The sequence below is a fragment of the Mchenga conophoros genome, linkage group LG23, assembly GCF_057382185.1.
Source record: "Mchenga conophoros isolate Kocher_MC1m ecotype Shallow Benthic linkage group LG23, M_conophoros_male_GT1.1, whole genome shotgun sequence".
NCBI lineage: Eukaryota > Metazoa > Chordata > Actinopteri > Cichliformes > Cichlidae > Mchenga > Mchenga conophoros.
The window spans coordinates 48,667,639-48,681,612 of record NC_140547.1 but is presented as its reverse complement, the minus strand read 5'-3'; the positions used below and the strand labels follow the sequence as shown (position 1 = coordinate 48,681,612).

General features: G+C 42.0%; 2 protein-coding genes across 2 annotated transcripts in view; both read right to left on the bottom strand.

The window, feature by feature from the left end:
* Positions 1-13,974, bottom strand: part of LOC146548208 (NACHT, LRR and PYD domains-containing protein 12-like) — a 586,500-nt gene that overhangs the window by 202,722 nt on the left and 369,804 nt on the right. The gene's annotated exons all lie outside the window — the stretch shown is intronic.
* The window catches only part of LOC146548215 (ribonuclease inhibitor-like), a 136,813-nt gene that overhangs the window by 1,414 nt on the left and 121,425 nt on the right, over positions 1-13,974 (bottom strand). The window contains exon 3 of the mRNA XM_085263821.1: positions 891-1,064. Within this exon, the coding sequence (XP_085119947.1) occupies positions 891-1,064 (174 nt within the window). The remainder of the gene's footprint in view (positions 1-890; positions 1,065-13,974) is intronic.

The following is a 13,974-nucleotide window of genomic DNA, read 5'->3' as shown; positions in this document are numbered from 1 at the left end:
TCCAAACTCTGCTTCACGTTTGATCAATATGCTCATGAATTCTCTCTGACTTTGGCTGTTCCTGCCTGCACAGCTCTCTCTCTCTCAGTGTACTCCAAGAACAGCTTCAAACATCTGTTTCTGCATCATTCACTGTTTATTAGCCACCAGTCTGCTGTTGTGTTCAGTGCTGTCGGCCTCTGACAGTAAAGCCTCATTTCTGCTGTTCCATGGAAACTTTTTAAAATGATGACAGATTACAAACTCTCAGCTGTGTCTGTAATCAAACCTCTGTAACTTTGCTTCACTTCAGCAGCATCAGCTCATGTTCACATGTTGCTTCATGGTTTGCTTCAGTTTTTGATCGACTGCAGAATATTTTGAAGGTTATCTGCTATAAAAAGCCAGAAGAGGAAAATCTGCTTCATGTGTTTCTGTTTGATCCTCAGTGACTTTGACACAAAGGCCTCTGCTGTGATGATCACACCTCTGATCAAGTCTCACAGTGTCACAACTGATAAATGATCAGAGTTAGAATATTTCTGACTGTCTGCTGTGTGCCGTGACCTTTGACCTGCTAAAGACAGTCAGCTGTGGATTATTCATTGTTGTGTCTGATACTTAGAACTGTGAGGAAGAAGCTACACAGCTAATCAGGGTCCCCTCTCTCTGAATCAGGAAAGGTGGGCAGGCCGCGTGTGGGCCGCGGGCCATACGTTGAGCATCACTGTTTGAAATGTGAACATTGTTCTGCTGCAGTCAATGGACTAAACCAGAGAAGAAGAAAACAGACTTTACCATGAAGATCCTCAGTGTGGATCAGTATAATATCAGCCTGATGTCTGCAGTTTAGTGTCAGCACAACTTTCACATCATATTCATCTCAGCACAACTAAAACATGCTGACTGACCTCAGAGTTTCAAGTTTACATCCTGGACTCTCCAGGAAACCACACAGATGCTTCACTCCTGGATCCTTCAGGTTGTTCCAGCTCAGCTCCAGCTGTCTCAGATGGGAGGGGTTGGACTTCAGTGCTGCTGCCAGATAATCACAGCTGATCTCTGACAAACCACAGAGACTCAATCTGTATAAAGAACGAAAGATGTAAGTTTATTAGACAAAGTGCTTGAAATCATTCAGTGTTTCATCATCTGTTCAGAGCTGAAGAAGGTTCAGAATGTAGAAGTTTAGAAAATGGAAACTCCAAACAGCTGAAGCCAACAGGAAGCAGCTTCAAACAAACACAACAAGAGAAAAAACTCTGAATGTTTCACATTAAAGTCGTACATTTCTCATAAAAACAGGACAAAGACTTGAAAAAGTCGTGTTTTTCCTTCCAGGAACCACATGGCTTCACTTTTAAAGGTGAAGTGTGACAGAAATGGACATATTTGAAGTCCAACACCTTTTTCCAGTCACATTATTAAAGCAGACAAACTACAAGCTCATTTTCATTCCAACAAGTCATCTTCTGACCTGGACTAACAACACTGGTCTCTATGTGCAGCTGGCTGTGAGACCAGTGCTCAGGGAGCGTCTACAAAGTGCAACACTGAAAGAACATCACACACTCATTTGCTTCCAGCACTTTCACACAAACATCTACTGTCATTATTGTCACCAAACTCTGTGGATCCTTTATTGCAAATTCAAATGGGATCAAATGGTCAGACAAAAGAGGGTTATGAGGAAATATGATGAAATGTTGTGTATTAGCAGCAAGTTATTGAATCTTTTTCCTCAGAAACCAAACAAAATGATTGACAAACATGTTTTTACAAACTCAGTGTTGGACTTGGATCAGCAGGATAAGCTGATGTTTAAAGGCATTTGAGTCTCGCTGTATGAGAGTCCAGTTCTTACTCAATATTTATGGATGATGTTCTTTCAGTGTTGCACTTTGTAGACGCTCCCTGAGCCTCACAGCCAGCTGCACATGGACCAGCTGACATTACCCAGCATTAGAGGCGGCTGTAAAAAATTCATGTTCCCATTTAAATGGTTTTAATTTGAATAAAACGATGTTGATTCATTCAATCCTGAATCGATGTTTAATATAAATGTATTTTGCCAGAATCTCAGGTTAAAGCTCACAAACTATTTCAACAAGCAGCAAACAGATAAAACAGTAAATGAGAGCAGCTAAACACACAAAGATGGAAACACAGAGCGTGGATCGTTCACTCGACGGCACGTACACGGACACGCCGTCGGGGCTGAAAGTGGACAGCTCACAGATCCTGAAGCTGCAGGTTTCATCTGTCTCCAACCAAAACTGAGTGAAGCAGCAGCAAAAGAAGATCCAAACTCTGCTTCACGTTTGATCAATATGCTCATGAATTCTCTCTGACTTTGGCTGTTCCTGCCTGCACAGCTCTCTCTCTCTCAGTGTACTCCAAGAACAGCTTCAAACATCTGTTTCTGCATCATTCACTGTTTATTAGCCACCAGTCTGCTGTTGTGTTCAGTGCTGTCGGCCTCTGACAGTAAAGCCTCATTTCTGCTGTTCCATGGAAACTTTTTAAAATGATGACAGATTACAAACTCTCAGCTGTGTCTGTAATCAAACCTCTGTAACTTTGCTTCACTTCAGCAGCATCAGCTCATGTTCACATGTTGCTTCATGGTTTGCTTCAGTTTTTGATCGACTGCAGAATATTTTGAAGGTTATCTGCTATAAAAAGCCAGAAGAGGAAAATCTGCTTCATGTGTTTCTGTTTGATCCTCAGTGACTTTGACACAAAGGCCTCTGCTGTGATGATCACACCTCTGATCAAGTCTCACAGTGTCACAACTGATAAATGATCAGAGTTAGAATATTTCTGACTGTCTGCTGTGTGCCGTGACCTTTGACCTGCTAAAGACAGTCAGCTGTGGATTATTCATTGTTGTGTCTGATACTTAGAACTGTGAGGAAGAAGCTACACAGTTAATCAGGGTCCCCTCTCTCTGAATCAGGAAAGGTGGGCAGGCCGCGTGTGGGCCGCGGGCCATACGTTGAGTATCACTGTTTGAAATGTGAACATTGTTCTGCTGCAGTCAATGGACTAAACCAGAGAAGAAGAAAACAGACTTTACCATGAAGATCCTCAGTGTGGATCAGTATAATATCAGCCTGATGTCTGCAGTTTAGTGTCAGCACAACTTTCACATCATATTCATCTCAGCACAACTAAAACATGCTGACTGACCTCAGAGTTTCAAGTTTACATCCTGGACTCTCCAGGAAACCACACAGATGCTTCACTCCTGGATCCTGCAGCTTGTAGTTCCTGCTCAGGTCCAGCTGTCTCAGATGGGAGGGGTTGGACTTCAGTGCTGCTGCCAGATAATCACAGCTGATCTCTGACAAACCACAGCGCTCCAATCTGTATAAAGAATGAAAGATGTAAGTTTATTAGACAAAGTGCTTGAAATCATTCAGTGTTTCATCATCTGTTCAGAGCTGAAGAAGGTTCAGAATGTAGAAGTTTAGAAAATGGAAACTCCAAACAGCTGAAGCCAACAGGAAGCAGCTTCAAACAAACACAACAAGAGAAAAAACTCTGAATGTTTCACATTAAAGTCGTACATTTCTCATAAAAACAGGACAAAGACTTGAAAAAGTCGTGTTTTTCCTTCCAGGAACCACATGGCTTCACTTTTAAAGGTGAAGTGTGACAGAAATGGACATATTTGAAGTCCAACACCTTTTTCCAGTCACATTATTAAAGCAGACAAACTACAAGCTCATTTTCATTCCAACAAGTCATCTTCTGACCTGGACTAACAACACTGGTCTCTATGTGCAGCTGGCTGTGAGACCAGTGCTCAGGGAGCGTCTACAAAGTGCAACACTGAAAGAACATCACACACTCATTTGCTTCCAGCACTTTCACACAAACATCTACTGTCATTATTGTCACCAAACTCTGTGGATCCTTTATTGCAAATTCAAATGGGATCAAATGGTCAGACAAAAGAGGCTTATGAGGAAATATGATGAAATGTTGTGTATTAGCAGCAACTTATTGAATCTTTTTCCTCAGAAACCAAACAAAATGATTGACAAACATGTTTTTACAAACTCAGTGTTGGACTTGGATCAGCAGGATAAGCTGATGTTTAAAGGCATTTGAGTCTCGCTGTATGAGAGTCCAGTTCTTACTCAATATTAATCAAAGCTCTGTAACTTTGCTTCACTTCAGCAGCATCAGCTCATGTTCACATGTTGATTCATGGTTTTCATGGTTGATTCACCTCATTTTTTAAAAAATGACCTCTGACAGGAAAGTCTCATTTCTGCTGTTCAACACTGAAGAAATGTAAATTTTCAAAACGATGACAAATTGGAAAACACAGAGCTGTGTGTCTTTTTTTTTGTGTGTCCCGTTTGGATCTTTAGCCATCAGAATTGTTGTCTTAACGCCAAGAAAGATGCCAAGCGGATTTATTTTACCAAGTGGATCATCATGGCCTTTCCATATTGGTCCATTTGATTGACCTTTATTATAATTATGAATTTATTTTATTTTCGGTTGCTACAAACGGGACAGACATGACTGGGGGACAGGACAGGGAGAGAGAATGAAAGAAAGAGAGGGAGAGAAAGAAAACCAAAGGGGAGAAGAGACGGTGAGAAAGGGGGGAAGAAAAAAAGAAAAACAAACAAAACACCTGGATCACCTGTATGGAGAAAAAAAAAACAGAAGAGAAAGCAAACAACATAATAAAAACAGCACCATCACAATAAACTAGCTAGTAGTAGATAACAGTAGATACTAAATAATAAACGATATTGTGCAGCACGCAAGATAGACAGCGCACAATGTGCTTAGAGGCAGCAGCCATAAAGGTGTAGTCCGCGTCTGTGAACACCCGTGTGTACACCTGTGTGCACACCTGTGTGGATCAGCATGCTTGTATTCCAAAGGTTTCTCCATGTAACGATCTGCTAGGGAGTGTGGGGAGCCACAGCCCCGTCCACCAGGGTATGAAGCAGGTATGGAGGAGATCCAGGCCCCAGATATCCAGAGGCCCCAGAGTACAAGGACCCGAGGAGGACCACCAAAAGGGGGGGAATCGCCAATCGGCCACCAGGAGTGAGCCGGTACATACATGAGCGCCCAGCCCCAGACGACAAGGACCACCAACACACCAACGTCTGAGGGCATCAGCCACCGGCAGGGAGTGTGGTGAGGGGAGATAGGCCTCCGTACTTTGGAGGGCCTGAGATGTACCCAGAGAGGTGGAGTCTAAGACCCAACCTGACACATAGACAGGCGCACGCGGACACCAACGTGCATTCCCACCCCATATGCACAACCAAATACTCGGCACTCACCCAACGTGTAGACAGACACAAATATAAACTGCACAGACCGTCGCACTCCCCAAACATACTCTATATCCCAAGTCCAGGTACCCCCGCCCTCAGAGGGGCAAGCCGCACCTAAACCCAGGAGATGTAACCCTTCTCTCTGGGGCGGAGGCAAGCGGACCACCTCTTTGATTAGAGCTGTGTCTCTAGTCAAAGCAGAGATGGAACGATGCCACTTTTTATGTCCGATATCGATATGAATCCAATATAGTCGATTTTATAATCAAACGTTTTTTTAATATCTTGCTGCATTTTGTATAAGTTCATACTCAAGTTTAAAAAATCTAAACACTAAAGCTGTTCAGTTATACCTGTCTGCAAAAACACACTGCAGCCAAAACATTAGACAATACTGATCTTTGTATTTTGATGCGGACGTCAAAAACTCTTTGGTTGTGAATAAAAGAAGTGCAACATCAGCACAAAATAATGTTTCTATTGAACAACTAACACAAACAGGTTGTAGAATGGAGCCTTTTATACTCACAGCTGAACAGAAACAACATCCAGAGTGGAAAACAGTGCAAATAACTGCAAACAGGCTTCATGACACTCATGTTTGATCAGGATGGATGTCAGTGTGAGCTGTTTCTATCACATTTAACCTCACAATCAATTTTGTCTCATTTCTATACAAAACTTAACACAAGTATGAAAAAAGTGTTTTTGATTGTTTTGTTTTTTGAACCATGAAACTGTTTAACAACACAGTTTGTTTCAAAGTCAAACTTGAGTCTGTCCATCGTTCGGTCAGACTGAGCAATGACAGCACACAGACGTAGACAACAGCTCTCTCAAACACCAAACTCAGGTCCTGTTGATGCTGATATACAGTGACACAGTTACATGGGTGATTCATCCTTTTAACTTTATCTTTAAACAGCTGCAGCTGTCACTGACAGCGCATGTGGTACTTTAACCTTTGGACTGTTTTCATCAGTTAATTATGGAGTTACTACAAAGAGTGAAACTATAGGATGATCTGTCTGCTGTCACTGGGTGGTGCTGAGGTCTGAATCTGAGGACGGCTCCTGTAGTCACAACAAGAACACAATCATCACAAACTGAAATATAAATATGATGGAGTAGAGCTTGAATTAGCTCCAGAATTTAAATATCTTGGGGTCCTTCTAGACCCAACATTATCCTTCAAGAGTCACATAAATAAAGTGTCCCAGGTACTTAAATTTAATAATCGAAATTTTAATCATATACGTAATAATTTAAATATGAATGTTGCAAAAACTTATTTTTACTCAATGATCATCTCTCATATGGACTATTGTTTGACGTCCTGGTCACTTGCTTGTCCAACAACACTTAAAACTATTGAAAACATTTATAAAAGAAGTTTAAAACTACTTGACAAAAAACCGACTTCCCACCACCACTGTCATGTGTTAAAAAACATAAATTACTGAACTTCAATAACTAGGTGAAACTTAAAAGAGTGAGTTTAATATATAAAGTCTTACACTCCCTTGCTCCACCACCATTAAAGCAGTTCATTAGGCATAAAGAAAGCTCAGACAGGACCACTCGAGCTACAATCCGAGGAGACTTGTTTATACCCCACAGACGGACAGCATTTGGGCAGAACGTCCTCTCTGTCCAGGGAGGCCATCTGTGGAACAGTCTTCCTCAACCCATTAGAGAATGCTCTACACTCAGTTTGTTTAAGGCAAAGGTTAAAAACTGGTTATGGACAAATCAAGTGTGCGATCATGTATGAATTGTATAGTTTTAATGTTTTATTTGGGAACAGAATGGTGTGTATGTGTAAGTTTGGTGACGGAGTTTTTATTATGAATGAATGATGAATTTTTATGAATTATTATGTCTATTTTTTATGCTTAAGGACAACAGATGGAAATTAGTCCTTGGCTATAATCTGGTATGTTTACATTCATGTAATTTTTTTTTTTTACATTTATGTTCATTAACATGCACTGTCCTAAATAAATAAATAAATAAATAAATAAATAAATAAAGTTTATCTCTCAAATCTGAAATAAAGCTGATCCTTCTGTCCTCACACACTCGGGAGTGTTCTTCTCTTCTCTTACATTTTTTCAGTCCTACAGTTCTGCTGACAGCTGACATATGAGCTGTTTATTTAAAAAAAGCCTTATATACGAACAGATGTTCCTATATCATGTTCACCTTTGAGTTGTTGGAGCTTTATAAATGGACATCTGCAAAGATGTGATGATGGAGCAGGTTTCAGTGCTGCTGCATCCTGGTCACAACATACGGAGGTGGTATCAGCACTGGTATCAGCACTGGTATCAGCACTGGTATCAGCACTGGTATCAGCACTGGTATTGAACAAGAAATATTAATGCTTCAAACTATTTGTCTTAAAGGATGGAAGCTGTACAGAGTTCTGCACATGTGTCTTTGTGAACATACCTCATTAACAATATTTCAGACAGTTTTTAACCTGAATATTTGCAACAAACTCAGTATAAAAAATACAGTCAGTGCTAAAAAATTAATCAGTCGAAAAATTAAAATTTTAACTTAAGCTGCCAAGAGGAAGTCGTTGGTTTCAGTAAATATCGGGCTTTGCTATTTGATCGGTTTTTACAGATTAATGAGGAGTTACTGAAGTGCCAGGTTTTTAAAGTAGGTGTTACTGTCTTTACACATGTGGAGACTGAAAACATGGTGCTGTTTAATAAGATATTTAATATTCAGCTCTGCACAGGAGCTGCAGCGGGGTGCAGCCTGTTGCCTTTACAGTATAATACTTGTAATAAAAGTACAGTAACGGTAATTAGTGACTGAGCAGCCCGGGGCGTTTCTCTTGATTTCTTTAGTCAGGGTAAATTCATTCACCTGCACGGGTTAGCTAAACAAACCCTGACGGCCGAGTGCTCATCTTAGCTAGCTAGGTCTCAGGACCGAGCAAAGGACGGTAGTTACGGAGTAGCTTACAAACACGTTTAACTTACCGAAAAAGTGCAGCGGGGCCTCGGGTCCTTCTGTCGGGTAGTCCAGTTTACTGAAGAACACCTCAGGCTGTCAGGTTAAAACACTCGGTCGTGTCTTCGTAGCGTAAACGCAGGCCGTCCTCTCAGAGCCTACCTCTATCTGCTATTCCCGAACAGAGATACGCAAGTTTCTCCGTGACTGCAGCTGCCAGTCAATTCAATTCAATTCAATTCAATTTTATTTATATAGCGCCAAATCACAACAAAAGTCGACTCAAGGCGCTTCATAGATACAGAGAAAAACCCAACAATCATATGACCCCCCTATGAGCAAGCACTTTGGCGACAGTGGGAAGGAAAAACTCCCTTTTAACAGGATGAAACCTCCGGCAGAACCAGGCTCAGGGAGGGGCGGCCATCTGCTGGTTGGGGTGAGAGAACGAAGACAGGATAAAAGACATGCTGTGGAAGAGAGACAGAGGTTAATAACAGATATGATTCAATGCAGAGAGGTCTGTTAACACATAGTGAGTGAGAAAGGTGACTGGAAAGGAAAAACTCAATGCATCATGGGAATCCCCCGGCAGCCTACGTCTATTGCGGCATAACTAAGGGAGGATTCAGGGTCACCTGGTCCAGCCCTAACTATATGCTTTAGCAAAAAGGAAAGTTTTAAGCCTAATCTTAAAAGTAGAGATAGTGTCTGTCTCCCGAATCCAAACTGGAAGCTGGTTCCACAGAAGAGGGGCCTGAAAACTGAAGGCTCTCCCTCCCATTCTACTTTTAAATACTCTAGGAACAACAAGTAGGCCTGCAGAGCGAGAGCGAAGTGTTCTAATAGGGTGATATGGTACTACAAGGTCATTAAGATAAGATGGGGCCTGATTATTTAAGACCTTGTATGTGAGGAGCAGGATTTTGAATTCAATTCTGGATTTAACAGGAAGCCAATGAAGGGAAGCCAAAACAGGAGAAATCTGCTCTCTCTTTCTAGTCCCTGTCAGGACTCTTGCTGCAGCATTTTGGATTAGCTGAAGGCTTTTCAGCGAGTTTTTTGGACATCCTGATAATAATGAATTACAGTCGTCCAGCCTGGACGTAATAAATGCATGAACTAGTTTTTCAGCATCACTCTGAGTCAAAGCTGCTATGATGACGTTACACCCCATTTTAACATCACCGCTGTCGGAATTAGAATCAAACTTGGACATAAATCAGCGTGATGAGAACTATACCTCCAAAGGTCGGGTAGGCCAGAAGTAAACGGCTATGAAATGGGACGGTCTAGCCTTCAGATTAGCATCACCGCTGTCTCGATGGAGTTTAATAAACTCAGCTGTCTGCTCCTTGCTATCTAAAATATAACAGGACACTGGAGTAAACTCTCGACCATCTCACACTTCTGCTTAATCAGTTTTCTGTTTGACGTTTATTCAGCTGTGTGAAAACCACCCGGGGGATTAATAAAGTGGCTTGCAAAAGTATTCGGTCCCCTTGAACTTTTCCCCATTTTGTCACATTACAGCCACAAACACGAATCATTTTTTATTGGACTTCCAGGTGAAAGACCAACACAAAGTGGTGCACACGTGAGAAGTGGAACGAAAATCATACATGATTCCAAACATTTTGTACAAATAAATAACTGCAAAGTGGGGTGTGTGTAATTATTCAGCCCCTGAGTCAATACTTTGTAGAACCAGCTTTTGCTGCAGTTCCAGCTGCCAGTCTTTTAGGGTCTGTCTCTACCAGCTTTGCACATCTACAGACTGAAATCTTTGCCCATTCTTCTTTGCAAAACAGCTCCAGCTCAGTCAGATTAGATGGGCAGCGTTTGTGAACAGCAGTTTTCAGATCTTGCCACAGACTCCTGATTGGATTTAGATCTGGACTTTGACTGGGCCGTTCTAACACATGGACATGTTTTGTTTTAAACCACTCCATTGTTGCCCTGGCTTTATGTTTAGGGTCGTTGTCCTGCTGGAAGGTGAAGCTCCGCCCCAGTCTCAAGTCTTTTGCAGACTCCAAGAGGGTTTCTTCCAAGATTGCCCTGTATTTGGCTCCATCCATCTTCCCATCAACTCTGACCAGCTTCCCTGTCCCTGCTGAAGAGAAGCACCCCCAGAGCATGATGCTGCCACCACCATATTTGACAGTGGGGATGGTGTGTTCAGAGTGATGTGCAGTGTTAGTTTTCCACACAGAGCATTTTGAACAAAAAGTTCCATTTTGGTCTCATCTGACCAGAGCAGCTTCTTCCACATGTTTGCTGTGTCCCCTACATGGCTTGTGGCAAACTACAAACGGGACTTCTTATGGTTTTCTGTTAACAATGGCTTTCTTCTTGCCACTCTTCCATAAAGGCCAACTTTGTGCAGTGCACGACTAATAGTTGTCCTATGGACAGATTCCCCCACCTGAGCTGTAGATCTCTGCAGCTCATCCAGAGTCACCATGGGCCTCTTGGCTGCATTTCTGATCAGCGCTCTCCTTGTTCGGCCTGTGAGTTTAGGTGGACAGCCTTGTCTTGGTAGGTTTACAGTTGTTCCATACTTCTTCCATTTCTGAATGATGGCTTGAACAGTAGTGATGTGACGTTCTGTATCGAGGCTTCGAAGCGTGTGTCGAGTAATGGAGGGGGCGTTTCCGCGAAGCGCGTATCGAGGCTTGCTTCATTTATGGGAGGAGCTGAAAATGATGACGTCCGAAGCCTCGCTGTCCGGCTGTACCACGTGACTGGTTCAGGAAGCGGTTCAAACTTTGCCGCGAGCTATGACAGTGATATAAACCCCTCAGACCCCATTCAAAATGTGGGCGTTTGATGGAGAGTTGCGGTTAGTGAGAGTTAGAGACAGTTTGGAAAAAAAAGAAATCGCCTACGACCTGCCACAGTGGAGAAACTGTTGTTTTTAAATAAAAACCAATGATGTGTCCCCTAAACACTAATCACTAGGGGTGCAACGATATTCGTATCGATATTGAACCGTTCGATACAGTGCTTTCGGTTCGGTACGCATATGTATCGAACAATACAAAATTTGTAATTTATTTTATCAACTTTCCTTCTGACGATGCTGTCTGTGTTGAGCGCTCAGTGAATCTGCGTTCGACTACTCCGCCTAGGCTGTACTGTCCAGCGCAGATCCACTGAGCGCTCAACACAGACAGCATCATCAGAAGGAAGAGCGCAGGGCAAGCTAGCGAGACAGAAGTTAAGCACTCCTTGCAACTTGGACCTCGCCCACCCTCATTCAGATCTGGCATTTGGAATTATTTTGGTTTTCATGTGACGTATGACCCTGAAGGTAAGCGAGTCATGGACTAAAGTAAAACAGTATGTTGGATGTGCCACGCAATGCTCAATTACATGGGTGGGAGCTAGTGTGTTAGCGCAGTTAGCTCGTTAACGTGTTGGCCGTCTAGCCCCATGCACGGGGCGATCGGCGGTAGCTCGTTAACGGAGATTTGCCGTGTTGTGGCGTTAAGGTCATTTCAACAAGATTAACCTGAAAGCACTAGTGGGAACATAACGAATATGACTGCACATTTACACCGACATTATCCTAGTGCAAAGACAAAGATGAGTGATTCCTCAATCAGATACAGGGCTCGCAATATCGCTAGCCCGACGTCCCGGGGCTAGCGATTTTTTCAGTCGGGGTACCAAAATCTATCTCTGCCCTGCCCGTCGGGCTATTGTAGGAAGGAAAAATATATGTCAATGCTTTTGCATTCTTTCGGAAATGTAGCTGGGTAATTATGTCATTGGCATCGGTGAGCCACTGTCAATATGTGACATATTGAAATCGCGTTTGAATTTGCGCTTGTTTTTTTGCTTTCACTTTGCAATCGTGCGAACTGTGTATAGAGAGCGACAGCACTGATTGGTGAGTGATGATAATTTGTGCACCAATTCCTCTGACATTGTCTTATTAATCGTTAGCTTACTATGCAAACATGACAAGTGAAATCTCCCGCAGCAAGCTTAAACATGTGAGAAGTTGATCGCGCAGAGAATCGCTGAGCTTATGTGAGTGCGCGTGTAAAAGCAGCAGAATATATATTTTAGTTCTGCTGAGCCAAATAAGACAGGTCAGGGTGAAGAAGTGACAGCCAAAGAAAAGCTTACCACAAAACGGAGAAGTTATGACAAATCAGACTATAAGGTAAAAAGAAAGTGCAGCTTTATGGTTTCATGGACAAAAGAATTTCTGTGGCTGCAATATGACGAGCTAAATAACCAGGGCTGCACATAAGTGGTGCGCATTCTCTGTCAAAATAAAAAACACGCACAAGGGTTAGGGTTAAATTTAAAAACTGTACTTTTGAGTTAAAATATATATTTATAATTTTAATAAATGACAAATTAAAAAGGCATGAACATTTTTTTTGTATTGAAAAAATATCGAACCGTGACACCAAAGTATCGAACCGAACCGAACCGTGAATTTTGTGTATCGTTGCACCCCTACTAATCACTGTCCTTGCCTCAATGTTACAAAAGCACAACCACTGTCCACACCTCACCTCACAGTATATGATCATTTCCATTTTAGGCATTTCCAAATAATCATTTTCCATACTGCCAGCATAAATATACACAGTATACTGCCATCACTACAATATAGATGTTTTACACACTCCTTTTGTTGTTGACATTCACAGGCTGTGTGCAAAATGCCACACTCTTCAAATTCATGCCAACTAATATTTTTACGTCCAGTAGGTGTCCTGCTAGAGCAAATGAAGCTTCAAGAAGCTTCGCGTTGGGGTGAACCAATTGGATGAAAAGCTTCAGTGCTTCATGAGGCTTCATCTGCCCATCACTATTGAACAGTGCTCCGTGGGATGTTCAAGGCTTGGGAAATCTTTTTGTAGCCTAAGCCTGCTTTAAATTTCTCAATAACTTTATCCCTGACCTGTCTGCTGTGTTCTTTGGACTTCATGGTGTTGTTGCTCTCAATATTCTCTTAGACAACCTCTGAGGCCGTCGCAGAGCAGCTGTATTTGTACTGACATTAGATTACACACAGGTGCACTCTATTTAGTCATTAGCACTCATCAGGCAACGTCTATGGGCAACTGACTGCACTCAGACCAAAGGGGGCTGAATAATTACACACACCCCACTTTGCAGTTATTTATTTGTAAAAAATGTTTGGAGTCATGTATGATTTTCATTCCACTTCTCATGTGTACACCAGTTTGTGTTGGTCTTTCACGTGGAATTCCAATAAAATTGATTCATGTTTGTGGCTGTAACGTGACAAAATGTGGGAAAGTTCAAGGGGACCGAATACTTTTGCCACTGTAAAGGTTTATTTTGTCTAATCTAATCTAATAACTTTAATCTCAGCCAAACTGATTTACTCAGGAACAAATAAAACACTGAAAAAAGTCAAACAATAACATTTTTAGGTTGTCTAAGTCACTTATATATTACGTTTAACCTGAGTAGCGAAAGACCGCGGTGATCTGAACATGATGTGCCGGGAGTTTGCTGTTCTCGGCGGCTCTACTGACCCTCGAGCTCTCGGCTAGCTATCGAGCTGGTGGGTAACAGACGTCTCAGAAACGTCGGAGCACTTTTGCAAATATGCGATATCTTGATAAACTGAGCAGATATTTAAAGTTTACACAGCTACATTCTCACCTGAAAATATGTTAAAAGTTTATTTTGTGACCCAGAAAGAGTAATA